The 14,188-nt window shown below is 39.8% G+C and overlaps 2 protein-coding genes across 3 annotated transcripts; one reads left to right on the plus strand and one right to left on the minus strand.

Moving 5' to 3' along the window:
• LOC101157666 (lens epithelium-derived growth factor-like) lies at window positions 1-9,195 on the plus strand. Of its 2 annotated transcripts, XM_023960925.1 has the most exons (17): window positions 1-78; window positions 448-544; window positions 642-718; window positions 2,538-2,676; window positions 3,069-3,170; window positions 4,110-4,199; window positions 4,973-5,032; window positions 5,111-5,171; window positions 5,376-5,469; window positions 5,603-5,783; window positions 5,881-5,963; window positions 6,484-6,533; window positions 6,649-6,719; window positions 6,907-7,008; window positions 7,077-7,278; window positions 7,911-8,016; window positions 8,675-9,195. In XM_023960925.1, exons 1-17 carry the CDS (start codon window positions 14-16, stop codon window positions 8,703-8,705), a joined length of 1,611 nt encoding a protein of 536 aa, XP_023816693.1. In that variant the 5' UTR covers window positions 1-13; the 3' UTR covers window positions 8,706-9,195. The 2 variants fall into 2 exon arrangements, with proteins under 2 accessions (XP_023816693.1, XP_023816672.1); XM_023960904.1 differs by having other exon boundaries at window positions 3,081-3,170; window positions 4,973-5,171.
• Window positions 9,196-9,298: 103 nt separating this feature from the next.
• On the minus strand, window positions 9,299-14,188 carry snapc3 (small nuclear RNA activating complex polypeptide 3). The gene is made up of 9 exons (XM_023962164.1): window positions 13,909-14,188; window positions 13,309-13,392; window positions 13,149-13,227; window positions 11,125-11,229; window positions 10,877-11,026; window positions 10,696-10,778; window positions 10,350-10,508; window positions 9,675-9,782; window positions 9,299-9,599 (listed from the first exon to the last, which is right to left on the minus strand). The coding sequence occupies exons 1-9, from the start codon at window positions 14,139-14,141 to the stop codon at window positions 9,452-9,454; spliced, it is 1,149 nt and encodes a 382-aa protein (XP_023817932.1). The 5' UTR covers window positions 14,142-14,188; the 3' UTR covers window positions 9,299-9,451.

The raw sequence follows: 14,188 nt of genomic DNA on the forward strand, positions 1-14,188 counted from the left end.
TTTAAACCATGTGATGGTACAGTCTGTTGAGGTTCCGCGCGGGAGCGGAAAACGTGCATCCGGCGGAGAAAGGAAGAGGTAGGTAGCGGTGCATTTTCACACAAGATATACATACACATATACATTTTTGAAGAACCTGCCGTACTGTCGGTAAAGCTTAAATGCTTAAACATTTCTTAAATACATTAAGGTGCAATAAAAGGGTTGTTACGGTGGCTTTATCAGCAATGAACAGCTAGGAGCCAGCTAGCTTGTCTGCAGCAGCATGGGGATTTCTTAACTAACTGGTGTAAATTGTCTTTACGATTCAAGGACGGTGTTTGCGACACCTAATATTGCACGTTTAAATTTTCTGTTGTGAACATCGCTGCCACACGGTCTACGCGTTCGTGTCAAACCATTAACGAAGCAGAATTTAATCGCATTTTTGCGTGTTTATTTTTCCAGCTTCTCATCACGTCAAGACTCCAGCATGGCTCGAGACTGGAAACCAGGGGACCTTATTTTTGCTAAAATGAAGGGGTATCCTCACTGGCCTGCAAGAGTAAGTCTTAAGCAAATATAAAACAACTCAACGCTTTTCTTTCATTTATAACGAAGCAAAACGCCGGTGTGTGGAATATCAACTGTTGTCTTTCCAGATCGATGAGGTCCCGGATGGGGCTGTAAAGCCATCCAACATCAAGTACCCCATATTTTTCTTTGGCACCCATGAAACGTAGGTGAAACGCCCTTTTGATGGTTTTGCATTAATTGATGTAGAGCAGTGTACATTTATCTTGTTTATGAGTTGGCTTTTAATTGACTACAAAATATTGCTAATAATGCTCAAAGGAAGAAAAAACGATTTTACTTCAGAACAGTTCATGTTTAATCTTATTCTGTTCAAGTGAAAATGCAAAAACTCAAACTTTGTTGCACAATTGTAATGAAGTTCGGACACAGATGTTCTTTTCACAAATGAGCTTTAGAAACACACTTTCACTCGTTACAACTCATTTTCATTTCATTCCTTTATTTATTTCTTAGTAACCCTTGTGCTATCCTAGGCACTTTAACGTTGGGAGTTGGGTCATCTAGACCCACTAGACAGTGCTCTGAACCTTTTTTCTTCAATGATTTGTGATCTTCACTGTTGTCCATGGATTACATGAAATCTTTCCACCTTTATCCACCTATGTCATGGTAGGGAGAACATGTCAATGTAAGGTGGGGTCATCTAAGATAGCACAAAGGTTTAATGAAAAAAAAATGAAAATATTGATTGTTCAAAATGGTTACATGTTTGTTGTACAATATTGAAAGTTTTCATGATTGGAAAGGAGCAGAATTGAAGAATACAATTCTTATAATTGTCTGTTCCCTTTTAAACATTGCATCATATTTACATTTCTCACACATCAACATGTACAGTTCAAATAAACACAGTAAATACATTCCATTCATTTACTACATACATTCCGAACATGCCATTCAACTATCAAGTTTGTACAATCTAATTTGTTTATTTTTATACATCCGTTTAAATTGAATAATGATTTAACCATCTTTTAACTGAATCTCCTGGGAGTTTTACCCCTGCTTTAGACAAACACTTTTGCTTTAGTTTTGTTCGAGCAAACTGTGGTTTGAAATCAAATTTTCTGCTATGATTTTCATCCGCTGTTGTAAAACTAAAAAGCTTGTGTAAGTCTTCTGTTAAATCTCTGTTTCTGCAATTCAATTACATTTTTAAGTTTCAATATACCTGGTTTAGTGAAAAGTTCATTTGTGTGATCTCTAACTTTAGCTTTGTGAATACTTGGACTAGCTCTCTTGTGTAATAAATTAAGGCCATTCTATTAGTTTCATATGTATTTCCCACACTTCAATACAATATGTAAAATGAGGTCAAACCAAAGAGCAATATAACATGTGCATAATATGACATGGTCAAATAGATTTTGATTTGTTCACTGCATGACTCACTGCATGATACTTTGACTCTTTCCATTAGGTGACACTTTAGAAATATTATCTTACAGTTTCTGTGGGGAGATCTGGACATAATTACCAGGCTAACCAAGACATAACTTTGATTTGCTATCAAAGTGATACTAGGTCATAACAATGTAGTATTAGTAACAACATGATGCTAAGCTGCATTCATTAGAAAGTGATCTTTGAGATGTGTCCTGTTCTTTGTTTTTTTTGTTCTGTCATGCACTGTTTACCTGGATTTTCCATGCACTAAAATACAAAAACAAAACTCTCAGGAAACTCTTTTTGTGTATCCAATGCATCTCATTATTTATTATTAGAAAAGTAATAAATACTTAATGTGGAAGCAAACAGGACATGCAAATATTTCCTTCAAATTCAATGTCTTACAACAGATACGAACTGGCTGTGTTGTTCGTTTACTTAACCTTTATCTGCTAAGAAATGACCGTCTTCTCGCTAAACTGAACATTTTTACATGCACAAACGCACACATCTATGTGATGAGGCTGAAACTACTGACAGTGTTTTCATACCTGATATTTTCTATTTTACAGAGCGTTTCTTGGTCCAAAAGACATCTTCCCTTATTTGCTCAACAAAGAGAAGTATGCAAAGCCCAACAAAAGAAAAGGCTTCAATGAAGGATTGTGGGAGATTGAGAATAACCCAAAAGTTGAGCTTACAGCACCCAAGGTGTTTCTTTTGCACTAATTCTTGCTTTAAGATTTAAGGAGGCTTTGACTGTAAATGAAAGAGTTTAACAGTTCTAGTTTAATTATTCATGTAAATGAACACAATCATAGTTTTGCTAACAGAAATGTTTTCTTTTCTTGGCTGTGAGGCACTTTAAAACCTACAGCATGCTTATGTTTTTACCATTCTGCCAATTAATGGGTATATTTTTGTAAATAAATACTTTAAAAAAAACATGAATTTAGTTTGTAAACAAATACGGCATTTGAACAAAACTGAGTTTTCTAAAATGTCTTCTGTCTGTGAAAATCAAATCAATGCATAAAATTATTTCACATGAATTTCTCTAAGAAAAGCTGGTTTGCTTGTAGTTAACATTGATCAAACTCCAGTTTGTTTTTCAGCCGGTTCCCCCCCACTCTTTTATGGAAAAGGATTCAGACAGCAGTCCAGAGGCAGAGGAGGATGCAGGTGACCAAGAAGTCCAATCCAAAGTAAGGTTTAGAAATTCATCTCACTTTTTCCCCCTCAGAGCTTATTTAAATGTGATTTTTACATCCAAATGAATTCCATATGACAGCAGGAACTAGCTGACATGCTGTAGGAATTAGGGCTATAATTAATAGAATCAATAATTTCCAGAATCGATTCAAAAGCGATTCACCAGAGCCTGGATTGATTGGATTCAATTTTGACTCATTTAGTCATATTTGTATAGAAATACATTAATAATCTACATATGTTTTTCTATTGACCTAATACAGTTTACATCCTGTATAAATGTAAAACAATAATAAAAACAATGAGATTATTAACTCCATACAGTGTTACAGGATTTCTCAAATGGAGAAGCTCCAACAAAAATGTACAGATCATTAACAGATTACAATAATAAATGTTCTGCCTCTTCTGGATGTCTCTCCTGTTTCTGATTGGCCAATAGGTAGATGGAGCTCGCTCTTTAGCATTATGGTTTATTCCAGAAGATTGGACAAAAACTGTGCTTTAGACCACAAAACGTTACTTAAAAAAACATTTCATTAAAAGTTTGGAAAATGTATGCCTGTGAGTATATAAAGCTGTTCATTTAGTCAGCAAATGTATGTTTAGGAAGACTGAGCGTTAGCCGTCCAATGGGAAGTTCCATTATACGTTATCAAGCTAGAAGGCTTTGGCTTTACTGCTGTTAGGTCACCGTAAAAGGAAAGGCAGAAAAGATCGATCTCTACTTTTACGGATCGATTATTGATCTGTTAATCTTGGATCGATTCAGATTGATTTTTATCAACCCAGCCTTAGTAGAAATGGGACCATTATTCTGCATTAGAATGAATGTCATGTAAGTTTGGATGATGCTGAACAAAAGTTGCTAACTGTTCTCCCTTTGATGACTTCATTAATCCCACCATCCCATGCTGTGTCTCTGCATGCAGGTTCCAGGAAGTGAGGCTGAGCATGAGAATGAAGAGCAGGAGGATGACGAAGAGGGGAGGTGTCTGATATCTGAGTCTCAGAGTCAGGATGTACGTGCTTTGCATGCTGGGATAGCATAATAAGTCAGTTATTGCTGGCAGCCACAAAGAACTGTCTGTTTCTAGCCTTGGTGTCTTTTCTTTATCAAAGCTTGTATTGTATACATGGGTTGTTTAGGCTTTTGGTATTTTTTTAAAAATAGTTCTTTTTATTGTCTTGCTAAGGAGCCTGTGACCTGACATGGGTAAAATAATAAATATCTTGTTCCCACACAATAATTAGTTTGTGTGAGTGAAATAATTAGTCATACATAAACACGGATGTGAGCAATAGTTATATTTACAGCAGACACCTTCACATTTCTATCTGTGTCTCATTACATTGCATGGAAGACACGGATGATGTTTAGAGATCAGATTTATACATTTTAAAAAGCTCTACAAAAGCATTATACTCCTTAGCAGTCATTTTACATCAGAAGGCTAGTTGGTACATGCCACGTATGGGATATGTGTGATGCATGATGGGATACAGCTCCACTGTTATGCATCAGCTAAACACCAGAGGGCGTTGTTGATCTGTAATCAGTCTCAGGCTTCTCCAGTCCTGTTCCTTGTGAGCTGATGCCCTGCTTGTTCTGCAGCTAACCCTGCTTCAGCAAATGCTGATGAGCTGGATTGAGAGTTCCCAGTTTCTGCGTGACTGAGCTCACCTGATCCAGGTGACCAGTTATAAATGCAGCGGGGTTAGCTGCAAAGCATGCAGGGCAGTAGCTCACAAGGAACAGACGGTAAGAAGACAATTTAATCATCTCCATTTTCAGGGATCATCTCAGAAAGAATTAACAGATGCTTCAAAAGCCAAGAGAGGAAGAAAGAAAAAGGTTGGTCATGAACATTTCTACATTTTGTCTATGAAAGAGTTGGAAATCTTTCTAAGGAGAACGTTAACTACTTTGCAGAGTGAATCAGAACAAGAAAATGAAAAAGATGAAGCCCCTGCAAGTCCTGTCAGTCCATCTGGTAAGTGTGATGTGCAATGCTGACATCTTCCCGGTGTTAAAAAGACCCATTGAAGTGCACAGCACAATAGTTTAGATCTGCTGCAGGAGAATGGAATAACAAACACTAAAAACTCAAAGCAGATTTCAATGAAAATGTCTCAGAATTATTGCAGTTATCCATAAAGTGGAAGTATTTTCTGAATGTGTTTCTTGGTGTTTTTAGGTGGAGATCCTCTTAAACGACGAGGCAGGAAGCCCAAAAGTGAGAAGTTGCATTTGCTTCAGCAACAAGACCATCACGGATCAGGAAGTGAAATGTCAGTACCTCCCAAAAAAGAAGTGCTGCATTTCCAACAAACTTCCATATCTAATGTTCAAATGATGCAGACAAACACAAGTGTACAACTGCTGTCCTTCTATTGGTCAGTAAAGCTTTGCATCTTTTCTTAGGGAAACAGCAGAACCAGAGAAAAAGAGGAAGAGGGCATCGGAGGACAAGACCCACTGTGAAGAAGAAAGGAGGAAGAAGAGGGACGGTAGTAAAGGCAAGGAGTTGGAATGGAAAGAGCCGGAAGCCAAGAAGAAGAGGCAGACCAAAGACGACGGCTCGTCTGGCTCTGACGATGACGAGGCAACTCAGCATGATCACACACACGATGACTTATGCTCATCACATGAAGACATTCTCAGTTAATATTCTCCTGCCATCCATTTTATTTTTATCTTAGGAAAACAAAGGTAATAATAAAAAACAACAAAACTCCGAAATGGACAAAGATGGGCGTCGGCAGAAAGCTGATGAAGGGAAAGAGTAAGTATGTGAAGAATATTCAGTGAAATCTAAAAGCCCCCGTGTTTTTACTTTGTAGTCCAAGCAGAAGTAGTGAGTTCACAATGGCTGATAATTCATTTCTTTGTGACAGTTATTGATAGTTCCACTTGGACTTAGTTACTAAACTGCTTGATGCAAAAGCAATCAGGTCTTTAGTTGAATAGCGTTCTAATTCAATCAAATTTGATTTAATATTGTGATTTGCTCTATTTTTTATAGTTTTTTTCCTTTTAGGTAAAGAGTAAAAATCAGTTGTTTGTAAAACTAGAATGTAAATTCTGCATTCTGAGTCTGTGCTAGAACTAGGATTACATAAAGGTCGCAAATGGCTATTTCATACAATTCAAAGACTTAGATGAGGCTGCAGAGGTGACGGTTATTGAAAAAGCAGAAATGAGAAATGAAACACATTTTCTCCAATAATGAGACAACTAGTGTCTTATCTTTTGCACTTCCACCTATAAACTCTGGATTATGAGAGATTCTTTTTGATTTTCAGACCAAACAAAGACGGCGCAAAGAAAACTGAGGCAGGGGTCAAGAAAAAAGGTGTGCAGGAGTTTAATCTTTTTGGCATTTCAGTTCAGAACCTAAGCGTCTGTCGTCTGAAGTCAGTAAATTTGGTTTTTCTAAGTAATTTGTCTGGTTTCTTTCGTCTACTCAGAGATGTCTACTGACATGAAGCTCCAGAGGCTCCACACGCAGATCAAAATGTCCCTGAAAATAGACAACCCGGTAATCTGTTGAATCTATATCACATGCTAAAACTCCTTTGATCTTTTCAAACCAGAGTGTTACCCTGGAATGAAGGACAGCATCTTGTGCTGTTTCCTTACAGCTTAACCACATTTCCTTTTCTTTATGTTGACCTGAAATGCACTTTCATTGGTCTGATGTTGGTTCCTGCCTTTCCCCCTACCAGGATGTGAAGAAATGCTTGGATGCTTTAGATGAGATCAGCTCTCTTCAGGTCACGACTCAGCATCTTCAGAAACACAGTGATCTCATTTCCACACTCAAAAAGGTAAACCTCTAAAGAAAATGTTTTAAATCTCATCCCACTGCTGACAAAAAACGGGATTTGTTTTTTAGACCCGCCGATTTAAAGCTAGCCAAGACATAATGGACAAAGCCACCATGCTGTATAACAAGTTCAAGAGCATGTTCCTGGTTGGAGAAGGGGACTGTGTGCTCAGCCAAGTGCTCAACAAGTCTTTAGCTGAACAGCGGCAATACGAGGAAGCAAAGAAAGGGGCGCTCAAAAAAGCTGAGCAAGTCAAAGAAAACGCTGCAGGTACAAAATATAGATTTACTGTTTTCTTTTTGGTACATTCAAATACTTCTGTGAGTTTAGAAATATCAATCTGAATCTCAGTTTCTTCTTTGTTGTTGCTGTCTGATTATAACAGGAGGACAGGAGAAGTTTTTTCTTAACAAAACAATGCAGAAAACCAAAGTTAAAAAAAATTGTGACATTTCATCAAACAAATGTTTTTTTAGAAGTTTATTTGTGCCAAAACAAACTTTGGATACAAATGTTTTTATAGAAAAAAGGATGTTCTTTAGTGACAAATCAATAATGAGCAGTAAGTCACATCTAAACCAGCCAAAGACCAGAAACCTTAAAGCGCCTCATGCAGTTTCCTGTCCTCTTCCAGGGGAGATCAGAAGGTCTCTGTGGTTTGCAGACAGAACCGGTTCAAAGATTTCCAGCCACATCCTTGCTGGAGTTCAGTTTTTCCAACACGGGTCCATAGTTTAGTCAAAGGTCTTGGTTTTTGGGTTCAAAGTTTAGCTAATTGGTGTAAAATCCTTCAATTGAATGGAAGTCTGGAGTGCTGCATGTGTTATCACATGCTTTTCTTTCTGTGGTAGTTGGAATTGTGAAATGACATTTCATCAAGACTGAAGTGGTGATTGTTTCAGACTCTACTGACAAGGTGACCAACGGTGAGATGAGTCCTGCAGAAAAGAAGGAAGAGATGGAGCAGGAGAAGTTCCTGGAAGACTCAGCAGCTGCAGAAAACCACAGGTGTTTGATGGAAAACTTCAGTGTTAAATAAATGGATCCTAAATGTTAAAGGACATTTGTTTTAGGCTTATCCTCTTTTTTCCATTAGTGCCTACACTATATTACCAAAGTATTGGCCTAGCCATCCAAATGATCAGAATCAGTTTTCTAATCACTTTGTCCAGCCACAGGTGCATAAAATCAAACACTTTGGCATGCAGACTGTTTTTACAAACACCTGTGAAAGAATGGGCCGCTCTCAGGAGCTCTGTGTATTCCAGCGTGGAACTGTCATAGGACTCCACCTGTGCAACAAATCCCAGTGAGAAATCTTGGTGGAGAAGGAATTATGGTGTGGGCCTGTTTTTCAGGACTTGGGCTTGGCCTCTTAGTTCTGGTGAACTGAACTCTGAATGCTTCAGGATACCAAAACATTTTGGACAGTTCCATGCTCTCAACCTTATGGGAACAGTTCGTAGAGCCAAGACTGAGAGCCAGGCCTTCTCCACCAACATCAGTGTGTGACCTCACATCAGTGTGTGACCTCAAGAGATGAAGGTGTAATAGGGGGCTAGGAATGGGGTGGCACTTTAGTTCATATGGGAGTAAAGGCACGTGAGCAAATACGTTTGGTAATATAGGATATATTTTTGGATCTTGTTTTTTTTTTTTACTCTAGAGGTCCAAAGGCTCAAGAAGAGGCCACCTGAGCATCTGGCTCACCTGCAGAGGTTGGCTGCTGTGCTGACACCACCTTTTCTAGAACTGGGTTCCAGATAAAGAGTTGCTGCTCTGAGGCGTCACTACATGAACCAGCAACCCCCCAATGACTGACTGCATATTTGTTGGAAATAAACTTGTAGACACCTTATTATGCTACTTACATAGTTAACCCACAGCAGAAATGAGTGAATGTTTGCGATCAGGAACCTGATTGGTCTGTTTGAGCTGTGCACTTCCTGTTTTGGATGCATGGTTTTTCCTGCTGAATCTGCTCTGGCCTTCAGTTCACATGATCTGGAATTCATGAGAATGTCTGAACGCTTGCTGGATGAGCACTTTGATGGATGTACAACTAACTATGGAACTGCCAAAGTCAAAGCTATTTTTTTAAACCATGTTAAAGTTTTCTTTTCAACGTAGATGTACTTAAGACTTGTGTTTGTGTCCTTCTGAAATAAAGTCATAACATTCTTCTTATTTTGCCTCACAGTAAATCCCTAAATTAAAATTTTAACCTAAGGTGACCCCAAAACAACAAAGACGTTTTTGCTGATGTTTATTAATGTTACAGAAAAACAAGTCTGGAAACAAAATAACTTTATTGGAAAAATGTTACTCAGAACAAATTTACAGCCTGTTAGAAGACAAAAACAAACATTTCCTTCAGAAATAAAGAAGATTTTACTGCTCAACAGTCAAACATAATTCCTTGAGGCTTCAGCACAGAAAAGCTTTAGTTTAAAGCACCTCGATCCACATAAGGATAAGCTGAAAACTCTCCCAGTTTGTTGCCGTCAGCATCGTAATGCAGCATCCGGAAGCATTTGTCACAAAAGAGACACGGGTCGCTTGGAGCAAACTGGTCACTAGTGGTGTACCATCTAGAAGTGTCAAAAAGATGGAATTATTAGTTTAAGAAAAGACTAATATTACTGGGAATGTTTGTTTTTCCAAACCTGGCAATAAAGAGATGGCAGACGGCACACTTCTGTGTGAGGACTTTGTGTTTGTGTGTGAGCATAGGGTACAGCTTCTTATCCAAGCAATCGTATTTGTGGACCAGCCTGTAATGAGTCAAGAAAGTTAGGATTTTGAGGTGTTCACTTCCACGATTCCAAGAGCTGCTTTCAGCTGTGGTTAGATGAATGCAAGGCAGCTTCACTTCAGCTTTTGCTCATTTACGCCACAACCAACAAAGCAAACCAAGCCAGTGAGCCAAAACTCAACAGTTTACTGTTTACTGGGTTTTCTTTAAGCGCCTTCCTTCAGGGGTTTGTCACCATCAATCACACCAGAATTCACTCTTGTGATTGGGCTTCAGTTGGAGAGCGGATGCACTTCCTGACTCAACCCCCTGGCTCATGGAACCATGTGAGAGTGCCCCCATGTGGTCTCAGTAACTTACTGCATGTGGTGGTCCTAGATTGTCTGCTTTTTAGGACTAACCTGGTCCAGCCCTACTTAACCTGAGTGAGGTAAGGCATGTCCAGAGAGGCATTGTGTCAGGAAGGGCATCCGGCGTCAGTTATTGGCATCAGCTGGAGCTGCAGTGAAATGCCACTTCTACTAATGAAAAGAGGTGGAGCCTTCTTGAAGTGAAAGCGGCTGCTGAGCACACTGGAAGCACCGACCTGACGTCTGTGATGATGACCAGATGTTCACAGTCCCCCTGATGGCAGTACAGGTACGGGAAGCCCACCTTCAGCTTCAGATCCTGGAGCAGCGTGTCCTCCATCTTGGCTTGTGTGAATGGTGGGAAGTTATGGGATTTGGCCCAATTTATAGTAGTTCTGCACCACAATAAATAGAAAGTTCACCAACAGAACTGCTTTAAATATGATGTACTTCTGCATTTTGAGGTTTGGTTCAACATTTTTGGGAGCATTTCCTCTAAGGGACTTTATTGCTTTTTAATTCATTTTAAAATAAATTTAAAAAAAAGTTTGTTTTGTTGTTATGTGTGACGACAACACATACATGCTGATGTCTTGGCACTCTGGGAATCTCATGTCATTGTAGAAAACTCCCTCAAAGAAAAAAAAGGCAGACTTGAAATGATCCTGAAACAGAATATGACAAAGTATTACCTTCAGGTTAAGCTTCTTTTCAAGTATCACAATCACTGCAGCAGTTTGGTGTAAAGTCAGATCCGAGTCACCTTGCAGAGGAAATCTGGAGCCATGTCTGGTGTCCTGCTGAACTCGCCGCACACTTGCAAGTCGCTGATGCAGCAGATAGCGTCTCTGAGCTCGGTGAGGTTGTGGGAGCCCGTCATCAGCAGAGTCATGTGGGGTCTGATGTAATTAAACTGTGGAAGATGAACTAATGGTTGATCTGCTTCTCAGGAATCCAAACAAAATGTTTTTTTTCTTGTCAGACTGTAAGTCAGAGACGACTAAAATGTACCTTCTCAAAAACAGCAGGGTAGTAGACGTTGATGGTCAGAATGATTTCCCCTTCAGGAATCCGGTCACTCTCTGTTTTTGGTGTCCGGCCAACAATTAGACGCTCCTGGTTTTCACACAGACAAAAGAGTCTTAGGTTACTCTTCTCAAATAACACACTTTGCACAAATGGGACTAACATTTTTTTTAAACATGTCTTCACCCTAGAACAAGGCTGATCTGCTGATTCCAATTTCTGCAGGTTTTTTAAAAATGACTTGTATTCCACAAACACTCCAAGTTTCCTCATTGTAGCTTTGCTCACTTCACTGCCATAAGATCAAGAGACGCTGACTGTACCTCTGCTTCTTCCTGCTTTAGTCGTAGCCTGATCACTAGCCGCGGTTACATGGGCAAAATATCTTGACTGGATCAATGGTCAGATTAGAATTCAACCATGTACACGGGCCCAGAAACCCTTTTTCCGATTAGAATGAACGTTCACATGGTCACGCTTTTGGTCGGAATAAATCATTTGGGCATGCGTAGTAGTGTTGAAAATACCCGAAAAGGGGAAATGAGTCCCGTTGTAAACAAACTGCCACAGTAGACAACTGGCAGCTCGGTAATATTCCAGATGATCTTCTAAACCTGCTTTTATTAATGTTATGATATTATGAAGCGCCTGTTCGGTCAACATTTTATTTTTAATCCTTGTGGTCAGTGCTTTTCTTGTGGAAGATGGAGGAACTGGAGGAACCCAGGGTTCTTCCAGCTCCCACGAGAGGCTAACACACGCGCTAACAAAATTAGCCTTGTTTGATGAACACAAAATCCATGCGGGAAACGCTGCAATATGCATCTTGGCTGCACGTAAATATTTGGGAATATCATCAGCCTTTATTTTGTCAGGACACGACGGAAACACAAATCCACGTGACTGTTTGAACGGCTTCTAAGGACTGAGTGACATTTCTGCTTTAAAAAGTTCGCACACCGCCCCAAAGCCGCTGTGTGTGAGCTGGCGGTCCGACTCCGACCTCTGCTTGGACACACGGTTATCCTGAGTCCGGCAGCCGCTAACCCAGATTGCAGTCCGAATTATTCCAGACATAACAGAACAATAAAACGCACACGCAGCAAAGCATCCTCCCTTTCCCTCAAACACAAAGTTACTAATCCAGCTGCTCTGCTCAGAGATACAGTTCGCTCGGTCCACCGGCACCCGAGCCCAGACCGGGCAGGGTTCAGACGTCACGAGGCACAAAGCGCACCTCCCCTCTTAACCCCCTCGCAGGGTTTAAGAGGGGAGAGGCGAATAGCCAGCGGGGCGAGAGCGGAGCGGCACTTCACACCGGGCCTCTGCAGAGCAGCTGGTCGGTCCTGTTTGAGCTCCAAAGCTTTCTCTGGAGCGAAACATCGCCTATGCATGACATTAAACCAGAGCAGTAGTGACACAGGATTGGATAAACAATCGGCATAACCCACCTATCTCGATGGATCGGAAAGAAATTTTGATTCGAACAAGTCTGATCGGGGCAGAGTATTCCGAACAGCGTGTTTACATGACGCATTTTTCTTCTGATCAGGCGGTCTTTCGATTACTTTTGCCCATGTAAACGCAGCTACTGCAAATGTTGCATTCTCAGCTTTGTGGTTGTTTTTCTAATGCTAAATAGTGGGTTTTTGTTCCAAATGTTTTTGTTGCTTACGACGTATGACTTACCCCTGCAGAAATTGGAAACTGGCATTCTTTACCTATTCTTTCTCCCCGCCAAAAAACCTACCAAAATGACCATTTCACTGATAGAAAGTCTGACATTTGCTACACTGGAGGACAGTCCAGCAGTCTACCTTCCTTCACAGCAGAAACTGGCAGGATCTCAGGCTTTTGTAGAGGCAGATTAAAATGGGGGTTAAGATCAATTTCACATGCAAGTCAATCAACAACCGTACCCATCGGAAATCGGAGTACAGAGAAGGACAAAAGTGAATTTTCTCATCCCCTAACATCAAGTTAGATTGAATGACTTTAAAGTAACCCACCAGCTCATCAGCATAGAGATCATGTCGGTTCTTGTTGACCTTTAGAGAAGCTTTGTGATCTTGCCTTTTTTTTCTTTGTCTGTTAGAGGAAAGAGAACAGATACTTCATCAAGCAGCATTGGAGCTTAAAACAGCAGAACTCTTAGTGAGATGTTTTTACATCAGAGTTTTCAGTGTTGAGTCTGGAGGAACAACTTCTGTATCAGGCAGCTCATCTTCAGCATGGCAACGAAGGGAATCCAGGCTGGAAAAAAAAAAGTGTGACATCTGATTGGGGATAGAGTCGTCAAAAGTAAGAGAATGTCCTCAAGCTTATTAGCTTTTCGATAGAAGTCAATCTACTTCCTGTTTGATTGTGGAGAAAATTCCAACAGAAGGCAAAGTTTAAAAAATTATCAATTAAAACAATTTGTAAAAGGTATTTTTTTAACATTACTCATGATGTGTTACAAATAATTGTCTTTATTCATCCAAACGTGAATGCACAAGTGTTTTTTAAATGAATAACTCTTAAATATTTAGCTGCTTGATTTGGAGTAAAATTATGTTAAAAATATGAATTTTAAGTTGAAAGGACATTTTTGTAATTCACTTCCTCTTTGTTAGCTTAACGTTTGTTAGCAACGCAACTCGCTTTCTTTAACTGCTGCAACTTGGATTATTTTAAGAGGTACAAGTTTAATACTTATTAAAAAAAAATTTTTTTTTACTTTTTACAAAAATCACACTAAATACTTTACAACAAGGTAGCTGTGTCTACCTGCAGACGGATCTGAGCTCAGCCATGGTCTCCTCACTGATCCCCATCGCCTCTGCAAAGTTAGCTTCAAATGTGTCTTTGTCTTCTTGTTGGTATGAATAATCCTTGGGCCTCAGTCTTGTCAGCCATCCGTCTCGCACTGAGCCGATGCGAAACGGTTTGGTGTTAACGCCAATGTATTCATAGTCAGGGATGTCTGTGTCTGGAACCGACGACTGCTCGGACGCCGCCATGTTTCTAAACAAGAGGACGGAAAAAAACGTAGAAGAAGAGGACTCTT

This window comes from Oryzias latipes, chromosome 1 (genome assembly GCF_002234675.1).
Source record: "Oryzias latipes chromosome 1, ASM223467v1".
In the NCBI taxonomy this organism is placed as follows: Eukaryota; Metazoa; Chordata; class Actinopteri; order Beloniformes; family Adrianichthyidae; genus Oryzias; species Oryzias latipes.

Coding starts and splice junctions, on each gene's coding strand:
- LOC101157666 (XM_023960904.1), top strand. CDS start 14: ATGGTACAGTCTGTTGAGGTTCCGCGCGGGAGCGGAAAACGTGCATCC. Junction 4,200..4,972: donor CTGAGTCTCAGAGTCAGGAT/GTACGTGCTTTG, acceptor CTCCATTTTCAG/GGATCATCTCAGAAAGAATT. Junction 5,964..6,483: donor AAAGCTGATGAAGGGAAAGA/GTAAGTATGTGA, acceptor TTTGATTTTCAG/ACCAAACAAAGACGGCGCAA.
- snapc3 (XM_023962164.1), bottom strand. CDS start 14,141: ATGGCGGCGTCCGAGCAGTCGTCGGTTCCAGACACAGACATCCCTGAC. Junction 13,228..13,308: donor TCAACACTGAAAACTCTGAT/GTAAAAACATCT, acceptor TTCCTCTAACAG/ACAAAGAAAAAAAAGGCAAG. Junction 10,509..10,695: donor GAGTGCCAAGACATCAGCAT/GTATGTGTTGTC, acceptor ATTGTGGTGCAG/AACTACTATAAATTGGGCCA.